Here is a 21,404-nt window from a genome sequence, read left to right on the forward strand (position 1 = left end):
CCGTGGGGTTTGGAAGCAAAGAAAGACCGAGGAACGGGATTTTCGGCGTTTTGTCTGCGCGGAAAATGGGGCGAGAACCAAAAAAAGGAAAGAGGGGGGTGGGAGAGGGGAAGGAAGGAAACCCTTCCTTCCTTCCCCTCCCCCTCCCCCCTCTTTTACTCGGTCCATTTTTGGCGCTGTAATTCTTTGTTCCCGAACCCCACAGAAACGCTTGCTACGCAGGCTAATACTTTTACCGCAATACATTTTTTAAAAGAGTTGTTTTGAAGTCAGGAAAAGGACAGAGTTAGGTCACCAAATTAATTACGTCTCATTCAGTTGGCTTCCTCACAAAATCTGTCAGGGTAAAACGTATAACTAACTACTGAGTCACATATAGCAACGATTGCCTTTTTAAATATACGCGAAAGAGTTACAAATTACAAGAGACATGTAATTTATTTCAGGAGAGCACAACAAGATAATTAAGATGTTCAGTCGACAAGATAACAAATCGACGATCGAACATGAGAAATTATTATTGTCCTCTTTAAAGTGACCTGATTGTCCTCAATGGACAAGATCTTTATCTTCTCTTGTTCAATGTCACTAAAGCTAAACCATTTTTTACACTGTTCTTGTCCTAGAAGTATTATACTACAGTCTTTCTTACTATATGGCTAGCTCCGCGAGCGGAGCGCTGTGATTGGCTAGATGGCTCTATATCTTGCCCGCTCGGGATTACCCGCTGTTTCCCGCATGAAAATAGTGTTATCAAAAACTCATCCTGGTGTTCTTTTTCCATAAAGTGAGTAAACCCTTTATTTACCAAGCTTGTCTCGTCAAGATGGCTGGACAGAAAAAAAAATTCAGCAAACAGAGCGAGCTGACATTGGGCTCGCCGGGAGCCTGTTCGCAGGCTAGCCACACCCCGGCAAAGAATCCCTGAGCGACTTTGTATTCAGCCAAATTCCTACCCCCTTTTCCACCGAAATTCAGTCGGATATGATAGAAAAAGTTTTCGACGCTTTTACTGTTAAATATTGTATTGCAAAATGCAGATGACACGAAACTTAAGCAATACAAACACTGTTTTTTTCCCCTCCATCTCTAGGTAGCACCTATTCCGAAACAAACAAACATTAATATGCAAAATTTGAGTTTTACGTTCTTCGGTCGAATAATCAAGTGATTTTTCGATCATGAATTGGGGTTAAGATGAGGAAAACTGAAAGTATGGAAAACACATCTGTTCCTCAAAACCCACAGATTACCTCGGTTGAGCTTCGCTCTGGAAGGCTGTGCTCACTTCTTGAATGGTCGAAACAGATACGGCGCTATGTATACATCTATTACGGACGAATATACGGCATATTTTTTGTGAAAAATGAAGGTTATTACTAATACTTTGTTTATATATAGATTTCAAAATTTATTAGCTCGCCAAGACCACTTTTCATCCACCTGTATAGTTCATATCATTCATAGATTCATATGTATGAAATGCGATGAGAGATATAAACAAGAGAAAATCAAGGCATTTACCTTGGTGATAAGTGATACCGCTTTAATTTTTTATCAGCAAGTTTTGCTGTTAGAGGTATGCGAATACATGGCGCCTTTTAAAACTTTAATACCTAAGCCGATTCAATCGATCGTAAAGAAGGAAAGTATTAAAACTGCTCTCAATCCTTTAAAAACACCGCTAATTTGAAAAGCCAGCAAGCCTTTTGAACAGACAAAGAATGTGTTTCTATAATTTGGTATTGCTTGCTCATCACTATTAGTACAGTGGCCATAGGCGATGACGTCATCGGTGGGTTTGGCGCTGACAAATTTCTAATTCCCGTGGCACCAATTTCGATTTCTAACTTCTCTTTATAAAATCCAGACGTAGTCAAGCAGAAAAGCGTGGAGAGTAGAGAAAACCATCACTAGGGCACTATAATTGTCTTTTATACAGACCGCTATTCCCACTAGCCTGTTCTCAGAATAAATACTAACGCGTCACGGTAGGTCAAACATTTAAAAGTACTAATGAGTGTACCAGAATTGATTGAATATGTTTTCAGAGCAACGAAAGAGTTATGTCATGTGATCTTCTCTCGGACCAATGTTCGGGAACTATAATTTGAAAAAAAGTTTAGCCGTACGTTACAAGCCCGACCTCAAGATCGAAACAATGCCCTTGGTTTTTTTTTCCATTGAAAACGCACGACCCCCTTGGGAAAAAATGCCTTAACTCTCGCATTGGTTTGGTTTTTCAGTCGTTTATTGGGCTTGGAGAAACGGATATGTAAATGTTGTTTCAGGTTGGTCAAGCGGACATTTGATTGCGTTTATTTTCATCTCGTGTGTTGATTGAACAGGAAAAGAACAGGAAGCATATAAAGTAAGCCATATTCATTAACTCTTCCGTTAGTTCCGTACAATCCCAGCAAACCGCAAGAGGGCACGATGGATTCCGAGCTCATTCCACATAGTTGAACCGCTCAGTAACCAAAACATCCGTCGGTCTGAAAGCCGCAATTTGACAAGATGATTCTACATCAGTTATCCAACAGGAAACTGGGCTTTTAAGGTGAAGTTGGACGGAAAGATGAGTGTGTAATTCGCAATTTTTGTATAACTGAGACTACTGTTTTTCCGGCTCGAGCTAAATATTCTTTTTTTTTTTTCTGCCGATTTTGGCCTGAAAACATTCTTGTGATTATTCTTAGTTTAGATAAAAAAAAATACGAAGTGGACTATGCCAACACAACGTCAGAATATCTGTCCTATGATGACTTTGATGCATTTAAGTAACTTTTGAGCCATACTGCAGGCAATAAAGCAGAATCGAACATACGTCTAGTGCTGAGTTTGTTGTTTTTTGACTAGTTTTGGCGTTTAGAGAAAGGAAAAATTTGATACGGTTTAGTTTAAAACATAATTAAATTGTATTTTCAAATTTTCAACCAAAAAGATTATATTGTTTTCAAATCCCAGCCTAGGGTTTATTCTTAAAATTTTCTTACAAATTTCGCAAATTTCAGCCTCGATATTCTTCAAGAATTTATTCCTACAAAAAAGTAAAAAAAAAAAAAAAAAAAAGGTGTAACTAATAATTACAAGAAAAGTTTTGCAAAATCAGTTTATTTGTCAAGCCGCGGAAATACTGTTAAAAGAGTACGTGTACGTAAAAATGGGTTGAGTCAGTTTCCTGGAAAGTTCAGTTTTTTTCTGAAGTTATACTCAGTGCCGGTGTCCGTGAAGCGGGAATCTATCTAAGCAACTCGATCAAATAACGGATAGGAATAACAGCGAAAGGTGTGATGAAGGTAAGAGACCATGCAACGCACTGCACTGCATTGACCGCAAAGTTTCATATGGCAAAAGTGGCATATAAGCGACTTCAGTATTCCGACTGGTCCCATATAGCCTTTTCAAGGCGTTCGGTTAGTTTGGGGAACAGCGCCAGAAACGGCGAGCAGCGCGGGACGTCTCGTTCGACTCTCGCACGAAGTCCCTCTCTCGCTTTCCATGCGCCTTTACGGTTAGAAGCGTAAGGCTTAGCGACGTCCATGTGGGATCTTAGTGAGCGCAGTAAAAGCGTGCGAGATATCACAAAATAGAGTTCACTCAACGTTTTTTATCTCGTTGGTAGTTTACTCATTGCCTACTTCTGTATTTTAATGGAGAGGGCTTACATCCGGCCGGAGGTGGTGAGGGGTTTATATCAAGATTATCGTTGCCCCATTTTATACACTTCGACACAAGAGATAAGAAGCGACTTTTTCGGTAGGGGGGAAGGGGGGAAGGGGGGGGGGGGGCAGACTGCTACTGCACAGCTCGTAACATTGAGATGAAAAGTAATTTTATCTGTTCAGAGCTACAAGTCAAGACACGTACGAACACATCAACGCTTTCTCAGTCTTTAATCACAACTATAAACCGTGACTGTAGCACAGTAAATGTTGGGACGTTCCAACCTTCTCTAAGTAATTTTCAAACCAACAACCCTGCTTCGTTCGCGCGCGCTCGCAGAATAACTCCCTTCTTAATAAAAGCACTGAGAGGTGAAAACATGGAAAATGAATGCTGTTCAAATGTTCCACCCTCCTTGAAATAGTATCTGCACAAAAAAAGCCATTAATACTAAAAACAGAATGTACACACAAGAACAAGATATAAGATGTAGACGAGTCAAAAATCGACATCAAGAAAGCCAAAAAGAATGATAATTTTGAAGTGAAAAATCGATCTCAGTGATAAATTCTCTGCGATATTTTAAAACGTACTCTCGGTGTCGTCTCGCCACTATTAAATGCGTCAGGTAGCTACATATATATAAGTTATATACAGGTAAATTAAATAATCTGCTATTATTTACGGCATTCAGAGAAAGAAAGACGGTGTGTCGTCCGAGGCCAAGTCTGGCACTGTTTGATCGGCAAGTTTCTGATCTATCTTACAAGGACTAGTAATATGGAAACTGGACATGAACCAGGGGTGCTCGAGAATTTCCCGCGCCGAGAGTCTCTCGGTCGGTTCCCGGCGCATCATAGAGCGAATTAGACACTTCGCTTTCGACGAGATCGTGTCCGGAATTGTAAAATGTCCTCGCCTGATTTTCGTGAACAACACGCTGGGTTCTGTGTCGTGAAACGGGTACCGTCCAACCAACATAGTGTACAGCATAACACCTAGACTCCAGACATCGGCGGCCTTGCCAGAGTAACCGCCGCTTGCTTGCAAGATCTCTGGGCTGACATAAGCCGGACACCCGTGCTTGTCTTCCAGCGTATCATCTTGTCCATCAAGAGGAAAAGCGTCCTCTAATCCTTCAAGTTTCACCGTAGTTCTGCGAGAAATAAAACAAGGTATGTTAACAAACGTAAAATATTACAGCCTTGTCGCGTTTCTTTCCTACGAAGAATCGCAAACCATATTGAAGTGTCGGACTGCTCAGGGTTTCGCAAGATACCTCCAAGGCAATTAGGGCTAACGAGGACAAAGCACACAAAATCGAACAAAGAACAAAGGGAGCGGTAAGAAGGGATCCGTGATCCGCGAGCCACGTGGGTAATTTGAGCACGTGAAAAGCATTCAAATGGTTTTCTAGAGCATTCAAATGGTTTTTTCCCTCAAGCATAAAACTTCTCTTATAGATCGTTCGAGTTCATTTTTCCGGTTTGAGGCGCTTAAGCATCCTGAATGCCGTAGTCTTTTATTTATTTCACAGACAAAGAAAGAGCTGAAAAGAGGTTGAAGGGTGAAGAAACAAAAGACCAAACCGGAACGTCCGTGAACAAACGGTTTCATTTCAATATCAGACATATGGTAGTCAGTTCCCCGTCAAAAGAAGAAAAATAAAAATCGGACCATTAAAGCGCAGAACGTCTACAGTACAATCGCTCTCCATGTAAACAAGAAGGCTGCACGATTCTAGTATGAATCCCAGAAATGAAGTACATTTCGAAGCCGATTATTCCCTGAAGGAAGCAACAAACTGGGCGGGGGCCACATGTTCGCGCGTCAAAAAGCACGTGTACTTTTCGCTTTGATTCACATGAATCACATTCACCGAAGGCTTGCTGGTATTGCTTAAGAAATCCAGACCACTAACCGCTAAACATTCTTAACAAATAAGACAAACAAAAGGCGATAGCATGGCTTCCCTGGTGCACTTAAAAACAGATTAAATTTACATTGTAACGAGCCCGATCAATGGACGATATTTTGGGAGCATGGGTTTCGAAAGTAAATGTGCAACCTAACAAAAGAGTTGTGATTCAAAGTGTTCTGAAAGAGCGTTTTCCCCCTTCAAAAGCCGATCTTCTGTTGAAGAGATCTACTCTTAGTCTTTCAATTCTAATTTAAGCTGGGATTTCCGCTCACAAACTCACTTGTTCAAAACATCTGCACCGCATATAAGCACAACTTTATTAAGAAAACCTCACAACTGCCTCATGCAGAAAGTAACAATATACATTTTATACCTCTACTCATGCAAGATAAACAGCGCGACTCGAGTGGTGTTGCTCATTTCGTTGCATTTTTAATTTCTGATTGGAATCATATGATCGTTTTTGAATACATTTCTAATAGATTATATGAGTTGACATGCTACTTCAGGCTACAAGGTAGCTTAAAGTGCCTTGAGAAATGAACAAATATCATGCCTGAAGAATAGGGAATTTCATCGCTTTTAAAGTATTATTTTTAGGGTGCCCACGATTTCCTAGAGGTAAAAAAGGAAACACTGATAGCTTTGGACAGCTGTGTTTAAATTGAGCGTGCTCCACCAAAATTTTTTGTGTCATTTGTGCTGTAAGACCAAATGAGATCACCGCAGATGTCGCTAAAACATAAATCTAACCAAAGAGAAGTGAAAACGACGCGACAAGGAAGTAAAGTGCAACACCCACACTCCTTTGTTATAAAAACTTAAAATAACCCAGAACGATTGTTGGATATGGTTAAGTGTCAAAAAGCAGTTTAATAGACATCGTAAATTGCCCAGTGTGCCCTTATGGAGGAATATTGAACATTTTAAGACAGGAAATTTCAAGCAATTGTGGTCAAAAGTATAATATCAATATATAATACTGAAAAATCAGTGTTTAATTTGAAAAGTTTCTTTTTTTCTGCCCGCGGCAATTTTAAACGTTTCCGTCCACAAATCAACGAAATGTCATCCCGCCGTTCGTCTTTTGAAATCGTTGAAAACAATGGGCAATCATCGAAACACGCTGTCCGTTAAAGAATAAAAGCGTGCAAAGTAATTGTTTCCACAATGATTGTTTTGTAGTGGAACGAACAGATATTTCCACAATAAAGCACAAAGCAGGAAGGATCACGCTTCCACGTGGCTACCTCCGCTTGAACAAGTTGCAACGTTTTGAGATTTTGCGATGCCACGTGGAGAATGATTTCATCTGCCAACGACTCGATTGTAAGGCACCACATCAACAGCGTGTAAAATCAAATACGATCCGACGATGTTAAAAGCTTTCTCGGCAAAATCCAATTGTCAAAATTGATCCCATTTCCTTACCTAGCGACGATTTCATGATTTATTTTCGGGTTGAATGACAATGAAGATTAAAATTTCCCGCCGCAAAAGCCCGCCAGTTCCGGGATCGGAAAAAAAAAGCGGAGGGGAACGAAAAGCGATCGCAAACAAACTTCCCTCGGTTACGGATTCAATTTACACTACGCGCGCGATTTTTTGGCATTTCTCTTTCATCCCACAACGACGCGACGCGAATGACGAAAGTTGAATGATAAAACATCGGCCCACATACACGAATTGTCGCATCAAAAAATCTGGTTCTTCCAACAATCCCCTCAATCCTGCCTCGTATTTCAAGAATTTTTTTTCGATTTTTCGATACTCTGTTGCTAAAACTACGCCACGAGAAAGATTTCATGCATTCCTAGTGCAGGTGCCTACAAAACGCTGCGAACCGGAAATGGACTGCCATAAACGAAACACAAATGTTATTGTCATGAAAAAACAGAAAATACGTGCCAGTTCCCAAAGCCTTTGGTCACGGACACGATGAACGCAATCAAGCTAGAACTATCTATCTATTCTATCATAGAAAAGTCCAGTAATTTGAATAAAACCGCCTCGTAGCTAAGCGAACGAGACCCAAACAAACCAGTACCCGTTCTTAGCCACGCTGTACTGTTCACACAATCTTCGCCACGAGGAGCGAGCGAACAATACTGAATAGATCTAGCAATAAAGCACATGGAAAATGCCAATTACTCTTATCTGTGAGCACTACAGATTCCCAAAAACCTCCTTCCCCTGCAGATTGAGTAAAAATAACGCTTACCTCTCTGGATTTTGAAACACAAACTTTCTGAGTTTCAGGTCGCGCAAGACAACACCCGATTCGTGACAATGTGCAACTGAACTGACGACCTGATGAAACAGTTTGCTAGCTTCTTCCTCCTTAAGTCTGCGTTTCGTTCTAACGTACGAGTGTAAATCTCCGAAGGATCGCTCAAAAAATACATATGCGTAGGAGTCACTGACCAAAATTTCGATAATCTTGTTGATGCCATCGTGTGGTGGCAAGTGAAAGGTCGGCGCTAGTGTCTCCCGGAATTTATTGACATCTATTATCTTGCAAGCAAGTTCTGTTCTTGTTTCAGTGTCCACTGCTTTGTATAAAGCACTTCCACCGGGACGTTCCAATAAAAGGTATTTTCCAACCTTGCATATCTGCGGTAAATCATTTGTTCGCTTCGTCGCTTGATGAGTTATAGTCAAGTTTGGTAATGGCGTAGATTCAATATTTGTTTTGGATGCATTGCGCTGATAGGGATGGTACCGAGTCGTCGAAGAGTTCATTTAAAGCAACGCAATTTTCCTTCAAGTAAACTCTTTTTCGTTGTACGAATAAAGAGAAACGGAGGCGACCAAATCAGCAAAACGCGTCCGTATACGGCCTTACGTGTATTCCGTTTTTGCCAAGTAAGAGATATGACGTTGCACGAAAGTGGCGATGTGATGGCGTAAGACACAACTCGCAGGGACACAAAAATTTTGGTCCTTTCGTCGTGTACTTCGACGTTCTTACCTTTGGCGATCGTTTGATTCGCTGGAAGGCCTTTTTGGCCTTCCTTCTAACAATCAAGGTGGAATACAAGTGCCATGATGGTGAAATACTCAACTCAATTCGATGGTGAAGTTTCGCAACGAAAATTATAAATGAAGACACATCAACTCAACCTGACGCAATGATGGTTTTGCGTTGAGGCTCCTAGAAGGCAAACCGCTCCATATAAGGAAGTATGTCGTCATCATAAGGTCATATGATGCTATTTACGAGATATGATTGGTTCAAAATACAATACCTTTTGTTCATTGCGAGTGGCTCTTTTCCGGTCGCTTTTCTTTCGATTTTGGCAGAAATTTGCATATTCGTGCAACAACTCATATTCAAACACGACATCTGATGTTCAATAAATTGCATCACGTTGAGAATTTATTGTATTCCGCGAAAGATGTAGCCTTACTTTAATTTCTTGCCGATGTAAAAGACTAAAATAACTTGCGATCAGATATTCCTTTGTGTTTCAAGTCACAGGATTTGAGCGTGAGCTCGCTATATTTTTCTCATGACGAATATTTGAAAGCTGAGTCAGTTGCTGTCACGGAAGTAGATCACAAGATGAATAATAGTGCTAATCACTCCATTGGGTATGATCGGAGTCATCATTTCTTTAATCAGTAGTTGCTTAGAGTCGGTGGGCTTTGCTATGAATGGAACAAAAAAATTCTAAGAAATTAATTATTTTATCCCACGTGAAAAGTAACATGCGAGAACGCTTATGAAGTATTCGTTGAAAATTTTTTCTTGATTATTCTTCTTGAAATGTCTCTAACTTTGAGTGGGAATTTATTTGCAAAGCATACAGCTTTTGATTAGGAACCAAGCGGCTGCAGGTATAAAAGGCAAACATCGTGATAGTTCTGTTTTGTGATCGAGCCGGACCCAAAACAATCTAGAAAGTTTCCGAGTGCACGTCCCCCACTAAAGTAACAACCAGAACTAATTTCATTCTATGAAGTATGTAAACAATAGAAAATGTAATGGGCTGCATCATTCGAGATTATTCCAGTCCTCTTTCGCTTCTTCGCCCTCCAGTTCTAAATGACAAGAGGCCATAAACAACAACAACAACAACAACAACAACAACAACAACAATTGAAGTTTAAGATTTCATTCACACATATAAATCTTTTTTTTTTTTTTTTTTTTCGTTTCACACGACTGTTTAAGCTAGGGACTTAAATGGCTGTATTATACTGACCGTGACAACTTTATGCCATGTTTCGTCAGGTCACGGCATTTTACGTGACACGGTCAAAATACAGGTTTATAGTCAAGAAGAAAGTTCATCAGATTTAAGTTTAATTTTGTTTAATTTTCATTTGAAAACGTTTTGCGGGCGATAACAGTCCAGTTTCGGGACCTAATTTAAAAAAAGGGCGATTTCCAAAAATAGCGTGAAATGTTCTCGACTAGGTTCCTGGGGCGGAGAAAACGGGAAACGGGAACTCTCTAACCTATAAAGCTGCTTTACGGCAGAGCTACATTTGAATGAGAACGCGAATGATCCAGACATAAAATTTTATGAAAATAACATCTGCAACTCGAAATTCACGAACTTGTAACCTCACCAAGCAGAGTCCAAGCAGGATCAAGCTCAACTCCACTGACCACTCAGTGCCGGGGCAAATCTGGACTATACAGCACTTGAAAGAGCCTGGGGCAAAAATTGACCACAGGCGTCGGTGTTTCCGATATTCAAAGGAATAAAAGATATTGTATTTCCCGTGGCCGATCTGCGTCGCTATCCGAGAAATCTTGTGATCAGGAGTTCTTTTTTGGGGGTGAACGTTGGAACAAAAAAAGAACGCCTGATCACAGGTTGTATCCGGGAAAGCAACTGTTCAACAGGAAACACCTGATGCAAACTCCCTTCGGAAAAAGTCGATCAGCTGTCCACGCCCGTATCTAGCTTGTTCCTTTATTATCTGGATGGTCTTAATCTTTGACCGCAGGGAAAGTTTCGGGATACTGGAAAGCATCTACTCACTGCTTCGAATAAGCTGCCCTCGCAGAAGAAAATTCTAGGTTAAACACCAGTCGGTGATGGGAAACACATGCAATTAGTTACATAGCACACCTACTGGAAACTAAAGCTAAATATAAGTGTAGTAGAACTTGAAGGTCATCAGTCGAATCTCTCATGGGTTACATAAAAGAACCTTCACGTGGGATCTGCGCACGGCTTAAACCACTAATTCTATCGAACATGTGCTTAATTTAAACCACGCAAATATCATAAAAGTGGTCGCCGTTGGGGAGCCTGAGTATGAAACAGACTTATAATACGGATCCGGCCATCCCCTTTCCGATAAAGCGGATCGCTAAAACTGATAGAAATATATACAGAGAGATAGAGCCGAAACGCTGATTCAACAAAACCGGCTATGAGGATCGAATCGATCTGATTTGTAACACGTCATCTAAAGATAAGACACTTTAAATCAGTACGTATTCAAAACATAACAATTCTTTTTACGTGAATATTGAAAAGCATGATAATCTTTTTGAACTACTTCCGGCCGAGCTTGGACTCTTCTGAAATCACTGAAATGAAACTAGACCAAGCCGAAGTTTTGTAGTTATGTTGTTGCCTTCTTTTCGAATTTGAAAGCTCAGTTATTTTTTCTGTGCTATCCCTTATTTCCGAAATGGCCAAAACTTGGGCAAATGCGCCTGGAAGAGGCTAAAGTTTTGTCAACCAGCAGCGCGAAACTTCAACTTTACTGGCATAAGCAAAAGGACAATATAGAGAGGTTGACAACATGTAGTGCGCTATAGTTTATGGAAAGCACTCTACATAATCAAACAAATTCGACGAGGCGTAACGAACAAAAATATTAACAATCACCTAGGCCTAGCAACGCAAGCTACACGAAAAGAAAATTTGAAAGAAAATCGATGTTCAGGGCGGCACCCAACGACTGTTTTCTCTCGAATGCTTTTAAACGCTGTTTTAGGCTATCTGGAGTGCTTTTAAAGCTCTGTGGGTTAATTTTAGGTTGCGCTAAAAAAATTTTATCTGTTCCGTTATTCTAGGGAAACTTGAGTATTCTCGAAGTTATTAGGGCTTTTTTGTCCATTTCCCGAAAACCTTAGGTCTTATCCCCTTTCCGAAAATGATAGCTGACGTTTTTTCGGTGCCCAAAACGACATTTTTAACAATCCGAAAACAACAGACATTAAATTTCTCATATCACGAAAGTTCGAGGTGAAAATTCTCTTAAGAAATTCAGAGGGGATTAAAGGCCTTCCGAACAGATAATTTACCGAAACGATCGGCTGGGTGCCCCTGGATGTTGTTATTTTGGTTTTTGTAGTACAGTATCGACGCTTTTTGCTCTGGCTCCTTGTACGTGTACATGCGCTGCGTGATCGTGCACAGAATTATGAGTGGTTATTTTTTCAAGAGCCAACAGAATCGCTAAATTATATGCTAACTTATTCCTGGCACGTCTAAAGCAAATGACGATAATTATTCCTTTCCAATTCGCATTTGTTGTTTGTTAAATTCGCATTAACATTTCGCCTTAGGACGATCGTCATGTTTGTAAGTTCTCTGAAGTTTCGTACAATTATTATGATCGCACTTAAAATTTTGGGACCAAAGTTTTTGATTAACGTTAAAGTTTTTACATTTTAATTATATAAAGCAAACAAAGAGTCGATGTTGCTGAAAAGTGGACGCGCGGCTCCTTGCACATTTATTACCACCCACGGCTTGCCATTCACTGAGCGGGGTCTAATGAACTGCCATTTTAGGATATTGTATCTTGTACCACCCAACACAAAAGATCTTACGATGTGGGTTCCTTCTGCGGCAAAATACCGCGGAAATGTATCATCGCTGTCCCCAGTGGGCGTTCGTCAAGAATTCAGAAGAAACAAACAAAAGAAAAAAGAAGTGAGTTGTTGTCTCTCATTTAAAGAAATTAAAACAGATATACTTTTTTGCTTGCGTGGCCCTCGCACAATTTCATTCTTGGGTCAGGGTTAACGGTTGTCTTTTGAAAGAGCAGCTAAGTGAATTCTTAAACACCTACAGCATAAGTGAATAGGTTCCACGGCCGATTGACAACAAAAAAAACATTCACTAGGCTGACAGTACATGACTCAGCACCACAGGGAAGTGTATGAAAAAAAATGCTTAAGCCCACAGATTGCGTCGCTTCGGAGCATGGACATCTCTGATCATCGATGGCTACTTTGGATTCCTATTTAGCACCGGAGTAGGAGGGGGCGGGGGAAGGGAGTCGTAACGTTCGGTCCCAACTAAAACGTGTTCCACATATGGGCTAATCCAAATAAAAGATATGTTCTCAATATATACAAAAACAGGTTAGGAACAAATCTTGTTACACGAACAGAGTGAGTATCGCTTATCAGTATTTTTAATTTATGTAGCGATATTTCTACTCCCAGATCTTCATTAATGCAAGGACAAGGTATATAGCGAAAGAGGTGGACGTGAGCAGAACTATAGGCACACAAATACCTCAGGGCTCTCAGGAATGAAGTGGAGGCGCGGTCGTCTCCGGGTCCATTGGTCCGAGTTCGAGTCCTGGCCAGGGACATTGTGTTGTGTTCTTGGGCAGGACACTAAACTCTGTGCCTCTCTCTCCACCCACGTGTATTTCGCGCGTTGAAGACTGCAGTTTAGGCAGTCGGAAACTTGATATTCTTAGTCAGAGAACGTTTTCGAATTTTACTATGATTTATCCTGGCTGCAGTCCCTCAATATTTTCATAATCATAATTGTGACTCTAAGTTAACAACTCTAATCAGTGCCTTTCTATTTTGCCCTCATTCATTATTAGATTACTACACATGATGCCGATCTCATTTGCAAGGGTGTCGACCGTTTCAAAGTCCTCCCATTGCATTTTGCGTCCTTTTCTGATGTCCAACCCAACTTGGTTGTAATGACGATCTAGAACTTTTAAACAGTGGTCAGTTTTCTTGTTATCAGTGCACGGTGTTTCACCTGGAGTGATCCTTTGAAGATCGTGGTAAAAAAGAACAAAGTTATCGGCTAGTGAAACTGAATGATTGGAACACATGGCCTGTGGGTTTCCCGCTGCCTCGTGTGACAGACAGTAACTGCTAAAGATGTTTGGGAAAAGGGGCTCTTTTGCGTAAGGCACATGAAAAGCCGTTTGCGGCTGGGACAGAATATCCTCTGTGTCTTGTGGCGTAATTTTGTGGCCGACTGGGAGCCGTCTATTGTATGATTTCAGCTCACTGCATATCTTTAGGTTCCAGTCGTATCGATCTCTCTCGAAGAACCAAGCGTAACTAATCACTACACTGACAGGTGATATCAAATTGTTACCATGGTATATCTTCTCAAAAGCTTCTTCTGTTGTTTGATTTGACTTGTTAAGTTATTGGCAAAAATATGATCCTGCTCCGATTCTTCGTCAAGAACTACGACTGTCTTTCCAAACGATGCAGGCCAGAAGAGAACAGCAGTCCTGAAAAAATCACAGAAAAAACGAGTCCTGTGTTGTTTTAGTTTGCCCGCCATCCTCACGAACAGTGTGATCGCTAAGATGCTAGGAGTTCGAGTATGAATACGATTTCGAATTTCTTTGGCAGCGGAGTGGAAATACCCATTTTTGTCGCTCGCGTACAGCATTTTGATACTAGAAATAAAACAGATGAGAGCGATTATTTTGAATCCATGCCTCCATTTAAACCTTACGATCTTCAAAAGAATTGTTGCCATCTTTGTAAGCGTTTCTTATGAAGTTGTAAAGAAGTTAATGATAATTGAAAGTAGTAATCTTAATTTAAGTGTCATACAACTTTAAGTTTGAAAGCTAATTGGTTTGATGTCTAGCAACCTCATCGGGGTCGCTAGAATCATGATGTGCTAAAATGCCCTACGTGATGAATATAGGGCATTAGAAAACTTGCGCAATTTCAATTTTCAAACCTTAGGCCAGCAGGATCTCTGAAATGATTCTCCAAGGAGCTACTTCACATAATATTCTTACAAATCTACAGCCGTTTTTTTTTTCAAAATTGTATGAAGCATTTTAATACAGCAACCGCCTAAATAAGGTGATAACCCATCGAAAAGATACTCACAAGTTAAATATCCATATATATATCTACCTGGAGTTTCGAAAAGGGGTTTGTTAATTCTGCTGCGAAGTTATTTTTGTTCGAAACTTTTCAAACCAGTTTGACTTGATTAATCAGAGTCTTTCCGATTTTAATTTGACTTTGATTTTTCTAGATGAAGATAGGGGCTGTAGATCATAAAGATGCAACACTGCCAAAATCAAACTGGTTTGTTATAAAGTTGAAGGCAAAGGTAAATTTTGTAAGCACAACAAGGTTGTTATATAATGTCCTGATCTTACCTCTCCAAGCCGACGGGCAGGTCAACCTTACATGGGCTCAGACAGTGACTTAATCTGAGTGCAAACGGACATGTTTTTTCAAAGAAAATGTATGACATCGAAACATAGGGCCATTACAATTGCACTTTTCCTTGAAGCTTTGGAAAACGCATACCTAATTTTACTCCGCGAGCTGTGCCGAAATCGATGCCGCAGGCATCGATTTAGCTTAGCTTAGCGCAGGTCATTATTTTCCAGAGGGGGCTCCTTTACCGGAAAGTCTGGAGAGACATCTACAGGAGTGGGACTAATTGTGGACATCTCTTTGGGGCCCTGGCCCTTAATCTAGGGAGGTGGGGTCGGTTTGAACTTGTGTCCATAGTCTCAAGTCACTCTGACAGCTCTTGAGTGGAGAACATGGTATGTAATTAGCTGTCCAACGTGACACAATCCTTAAAGTGCATGGAATTGCCCAAAGCTGAGTGGGATTATTGCCTTGGCAGAAGGTTGCATTATTGTCGTGAAGGGGGTGATATGTGCGGAGTGGTACCTGACCCCCGGGGGGAGGGGGAGATTTCAAGGCAGTTTAGTTTGATGTCATTAAGTTATGCTTGCAAAGAGCTTTTATCTGATATGATAACAGTAAGCCTGAATTCATCCACAGGTGGCCGAGAGATTCTAGCTCTAGTGTCATCTCCTTTTCGCTCTAGATGAAGTGTGTAGTGGGTAAGCACTGTTTATATGACTCTATTAAACACTAGGTGTTATTGGGCTGTTTGGACCTAGTCTATACACACACATGTTCACACCGTCATCAAATACGTATCCTTACTCCTCATAACACATCAAAAAAGCTTCTACTATTATATTTAAAATTTTTAGAAACACAGGAAGTTGAGTGATTCAATGGGTTCTTAGAAACACTACGCCCTTAAAGACTGGCCCCATGGAAACAGTGGTTTTTGTTTTTTTTGTTTTTTTCGCCTAGATCCTCAAGCTTCCCGAGGGGAAACAAAACTTACGTTTTCCTCAAACCCTAAGTTCTCTTATACCTCCCAACTCAAAAAGAAAATAAAATGCGAAAAAATTATTGCTTGACGCCGGCTGGCACACAAATTTTCCTCGGCTTCAAGGTGCCATGAGTCAATGGGTTCCTTAGAAACACTGAAGCCCTTGAGAATTAAGTTTCAAAGTGCAGGACCAAATCACGCGCAAGTCAAAAGTTTAATTTGTTTTTGGCCGAGGCGGACCCCAAAAAATCTAGAAAGTTTACGAGTGCACGTCCCCCACTACATAACAACCATAACTAATTGTACTCTGTGAAGGGTGTAAACAATAGAAAATGGAAAATGTAATGGGCTGCATCATTCAGTTCGAGATTATTCCAGCCCTCTTTCGCTTATTCGCCCTTCTAAATGACAGGAGGCGAAAAAAAAAGTAATAAGATTTAAGATTTCATTAACTTATATAAATCTTTTTTTTTTTCCTTTGACATGACTGTTTAAGGTGGCCGAACACAGTTTTCGCGCGCGCACAAGGATTGCAAAGAGCGATCATTTTATTTACTCAACACCCGCACTATCTGTGCTATTTTTTCTCTATTATTGAACGCAGTGTATTGATGGCTTTAGTCTTTTATTACAAAGATATGTTAGAAAAGGTAACGACGCAAAGAAACCAGCAATTCTCAGCTTTCTCTTTGTTACCGAAAGAACCCAGTTAAATGCAGCGCATGCGCATTTGCTCGAAAAATTGAGACCGATTGCTTTTGCAGAAACTTGCGGATTTCTGACGATCCAGTCGTTAGAATTTCAAGAAATTTGGCAAAAAAATAGTTCAGAAACCACGTGAATGATCTATCGCAAAAAATCTGAATTTTGACATAGGGAATTTTTAGTAATACAGAACATCCGGTGAAAACGATTTATGGCGAATTACGAAAATCGCCTATGTCAAAATTTTATTGGAACAGTGTTGACAGAAGGGATTCAATGTCAATTCGTAGTGAGCAAAAGATGAAAAAAACCTAACGACTGGATTTTTTTTAAATAAACAAAAACCATTTTTTAGGCGTTGTTTTTAACCAGCCCCGTTGCCATGGCAACAGCACAAACCTTAGCCAAAATGCGAGAATAAACTTTTCTGTGGTTAACCTTGACTCTTGCAAAAAACGAGCGCTAAAGCATAAATAGCTTAAAAGTAATGGTGAATTAGACATAGGCTCTTGAAAACTGTGTTCGGCCACCTTAAGCTGAGGGCTTAAATGGCTGTATCATCCTAACCGTGACAACTTCATGCCATGTTTCGTCGGGTGAAGTTATTTTACGAGACACGGTCAAAATACAGGATTATAGTCAAAATGAAAGTTCATCAGATTTTTAAATTTAATTTTGCTTAATTTCCATTTGAAAACGTTTTGTGGGCGATAACATTCCAGTTCTAAAGACCTGGTATTAAAAAAGAACGATTTCCAAAAATAGCGTGAAATGTTTTCGACTAGGTTCCCGGGGTGGAGAGAACGGGAAACGGGAACTCTCTAACCTATAAAGCTGCTTTACGGCAGAGCTACATTTGAATGAGAACACGAATGATCCAGACATAACACTTTATGAAAATAACATCTGCAGCTGGAAATTCGAGAACTCGTAACCTCGCCAAGCAGAGTCTAAGCAGGATCAAGCTCAAGGCCATTATGCCGGGACAAATAACCGGACCATACCGCACGTGAAAGAGCCTGGGGCCAAAATCGACCACAGACATCGGTTTTTCCGATATTCAAAGGAATAAAAGATATTGTATTTCCCGTGGCCGGTCTGTGTCGCTATCCGGGAAATTTTGTGATCAGGCGTTTTTTTGGTGGGCGAACGGGGGAAACCCCTTTCCCCGTTCGAACAAAAAAGAACGTCTGATCACAGGTTGTATCCGGGAAAGCAAGTGTTCAACAGGAAACACCTGATGCAAACTCCCTTCAGAAAAAGTCGATCAACTGTCCGCGCCCGTATCTAGCTTGTTCCTTTATTATCTGGGTGGACTTAATCTTTGATCCCAGGGAAAAGTTTCCGGATAGCGGAAGGTATCTACACACTGTATCTACTCATCGCTGTCCCAGTGGACGTTCGTCAAAAAATCACAACGAATTCAGGAGAAATAAACAAAAGAAGTGAGTTGATGTCTCTCAATTAAAGAAATTAAAACAGATATACTTTCTTGCTTGCGTGGCCCTCGCACAACTGATTTCATTCTAGGGTCAGGGAGCAACGGTTGTCTTTTGAAAGAGCAGCTAAGTGAATTTTCAAACACCTACAGTATAGGTGAATAGGTTCCACGGCCGATTGACAACAACAAAAACATTCACTGGGCTGACAGTACATGACTCAGCACCACAGGGAAGTGTATGAAAAAAAAAAACGCTTAAGCCCACAGATTGCGTCAATTCGCAGCATGGACATCTCTGATCATAATTCGCCCGGATTAAATAAAATAGCTGAACAGTCAGTCTCAAAAGCTCATCAGTCAATAACTCCTGATCCTGGATCAATAAAACCTTTCTAAAGTTTCCAGACTAAATATTTTGCTGATTAAACCCTGATTCCACGGATCACCCACCTCTGAAATCATCGAAGGCTATTTTGGATTCCTATTTAGCACTGAGCCTTTCTGGGTAGGGGGTAGGGGGGAGGGGGGGATCGTAACGTTCGGACTCAACTAAAACATGTTCCACATGTGGGCCAATCCAAATAAAAGACATGTTCTCAATATATTTAAAGAGAAGTTAAGAACAAATTTTGTTACACGAACATAGTGAATATCGTTTATTTTCAGTTTCTGTAGCAATATTGCAACTCCCCCCTCCATCGTAGGGTTACCCCCAGAATTAAACTCGCCGGTACCCATCTAAATGCACCTGGCATGGGTGAGGAGAGGCACTGTGAGAGTAAAGTGTCTTGCCCAAGAACACAACGCCACGATCCCGGCCAGGGCTGGCGAACCCGGATTGCTTGATCCCGAGCACAGGGAGTATGTCACCTTGCTCAGTGTTTCGCCACCTAACCAACAAGATCGGCGTCTCCTGATACTCACCTTTTCGACGAAATTCAACCATGGCAACGGCGTCTGGGCGAGGCAGGTGCAGAAGCCGAGTGACGGTCTGGGAAGAAGGTAAGCGACACTAGTTTGTAGAAAAATAGGCACTCAAAGGAGTGCATGCGGCTAGAGTCGATTCATTAGTCTGTCAGCGTGTGTCTAGTTCGCCAGACGCCCAACTGAGAAAGGAGGCTGTCTGCAATTAATAGGCAGATCTTCATTAATGCAAGGACAAGGTATATAGTGAAAGAGGTGGACGTGAGCAGAACTATAGGCACACAAATACCTCAGGGTTCTCGGGAATGAAGTGGAGGCGCGGTCGTCGCCAGATCCAGTGGTCCGGGTTCGAGTCCTGGCCCGGGACATTGTGCTGTGTTCTTGAGCAAGACACTAAACTCTAACTGTGCTTCTCTCTCCACCCACGTGTATTTCGCACGTTGAAGACTGCAGTTTAGGCAGTCGGAAATTTAATATTTTTAGTCAGACAACGTTTTCGAATTTTACTATAATTCATCCTGGCTGCAGTCCCTCAATATTTTCATAATCATAATTGTGACTCTAAGTCAACAACTCTGATCAGTGCCTTTCCATTTTGCCCTCATTCATTACTAGGTTACTACATATGATGCCAATCTCATTTGCAAGGGTGTCGACTGTTTCAAAATCCTTCCATTGTATTTTACGTCCTTTTCTGATGTCCAGACCAACTTGTTTGTAATGGCGATCTAGTACTTTTAAACAGTGGTCAGTATTCTTGTTACCAATGCACGGTGTTTCACCTGGAGTGATCCTATGAAGATCGTGGTAAAAAAGAACAAAGTTATCGGCTAGTGAAACTGAATGATTGGAGCACATGGCCTGTGGGTTTCCCGCTGCCTCGTGTGACAGACAGTAACTGCTAAAGATGTTTGGGAAAAGGGGCTCTTTTGCGTAAGGCACATGGAAAGCCGTTTGCGGCTGGGACAGAATATCTTCTGTGTCTTGTGGGGTAATTTTGTGGCCGACTGGGAGCCGTCTATTGTATGATTTCAGCTCACTGCATATCTTTAGGTTCCAGTCGTATCGATCTCTCTCGAAGAACCAAGCGTAACTCATCACTACACTTACAGGCGATATCAAATTGTCACCATGATATATCTTCTCAAAGGCTTCTTCAAAGTTGCTTGTATTAAATCTCTTTAGAATGTACTCTCTGCAGTGCGTAAAAGTGTCGCGGTAAATGTAGACAGGAAAATACGTCATGAAATCTGCCACCATCGGTAACCCAAGCGCCATTTCGTTAGCGTGCGCCCACTTTCGCACCCAGCCGAATTGCATAGAGCACTCAGAACCCAGAATGCGTATCCTTGAGCCGCTCAATATGGTCGCTTTTGTGACAGGTGTAAGAAATGCAACATCGTTATCCATCCATGCGACAATGCGGTCGTTTGTGTATAGATCAATAAAGAAACTGCTCCAGAGTTGGCGGTTGTAACCCGCAGATAAACGAGAGCCATTGAACTTTAAAACATTTGCGTCTTTGGGTAACGACTCGAAGGCCACCTCAAGTTTGCGATCTGGAAAGTGTTGCTTGATTTGACTTGTGAGTTTTCTGGCAAAAACATGATCCTGCTCTGATTCCTCGTCAAGAACTACGACTGTCTTTCCAAACGATGCAGGCCAGAAGAGAACAGCAGTCCTGTAAAGATCACAGTAAAAACGAGTCCTGTGTTGTTTTAGTTTGCCCGCCATCCTCACGAACAGCGTGATCGATGAGGTGCTAGGAGTTGGCTTACATTTATGATTTCGAGCGGTATCAAAATACTCATTTTTGTCGCTCTCACACAGCATTTTTATGCTAAAAATGAAACAGATGAAAGCGATTAATTTGAATCCATGCCTCCATTCAAACCTTACGATCTTCAAAAAAATTGTTGCCATCTTTATAAGCGTTTGTTGTGAGGTTGTCAAGAAATAATAATAAAAAATAGTAATCTTTACTCAAGTGTCATACAATTTTAGGTTTGAAAGCTAATTGATTTGATACTTAGCGACCCCATCGGAGTCGCTAGAATGTGCTTATATGCCCTACGTGATGAATATAGGACATTAGAGAACTTGCATAATTTTGATTTTGAAGCCTTGTGCCAGATCTCTGATTTGATTCTCCAGGGAGCTACTTCACATATTGTTCTCACGAATCTACAGTGGTGTTTTTTTTTTTTTCAAAATTGAATGAAGTACAACAACAACCGCCTAAATCAGGGGATAATTAACCCATCGAAACTCACGAGTTAAATATCCATATTTATTATATGGCTGTATCTCACAAGGACTGGGAACTACCGAATTCACGAATTTGATTGGCTGAAATCGATATTGACCGCGGTCTATATTT

General features: G+C 40.9%; 2 protein-coding genes and 1 pseudogene across 2 annotated transcripts; all 3 read right to left on the reverse strand.

Annotated features, from left to right (window-relative positions):
* Positions 1-3,879: 3,879 nt before the first annotated feature.
* Positions 3,880-8,735, reverse strand: LOC110066107 (tribbles homolog 2-like). Its single transcript, XM_020773307.2, has 2 exons — positions 7,809-8,735; positions 3,880-4,822 (listed from the first exon to the last, which is right to left on the reverse strand). The coding sequence occupies exons 1-2, from the start codon at positions 8,327-8,329 to the stop codon at positions 4,357-4,359; spliced, it is 987 nt and encodes a 328-aa protein (XP_020628966.2). The 5' UTR covers positions 8,330-8,735; the 3' UTR covers positions 3,880-4,356.
* A 4,232-nt stretch (positions 8,736-12,967) lies between these two features.
* Positions 12,968-14,322, reverse strand: LOC149104448 (uncharacterized; annotated as a pseudogene).
* Positions 14,323-18,727: 4,405 nt separating this feature from the next.
* LOC149104449 (uncharacterized) lies at positions 18,728-20,968 on the reverse strand. Its single transcript, XM_089272195.1, has one exon. It carries the CDS (start codon positions 20,945-20,947, stop codon positions 19,604-19,606), a length of 1,344 nt encoding a protein of 447 aa, XP_089128321.1. The 5' UTR covers positions 20,948-20,968; the 3' UTR covers positions 18,728-19,603.
* Positions 20,969-21,404: the final 436 nt, after the last annotated feature.

The sequence above is a fragment of the Orbicella faveolata genome, unplaced genomic scaffold (assembly GCF_042242905.1).
Source record: "Orbicella faveolata isolate gen_17 unplaced genomic scaffold, um_ofav_v1 contig_34, whole genome shotgun sequence".
NCBI classification, from domain to species: domain Eukaryota; kingdom Metazoa; phylum Cnidaria; class Anthozoa; order Scleractinia; family Merulinidae; genus Orbicella; species Orbicella faveolata.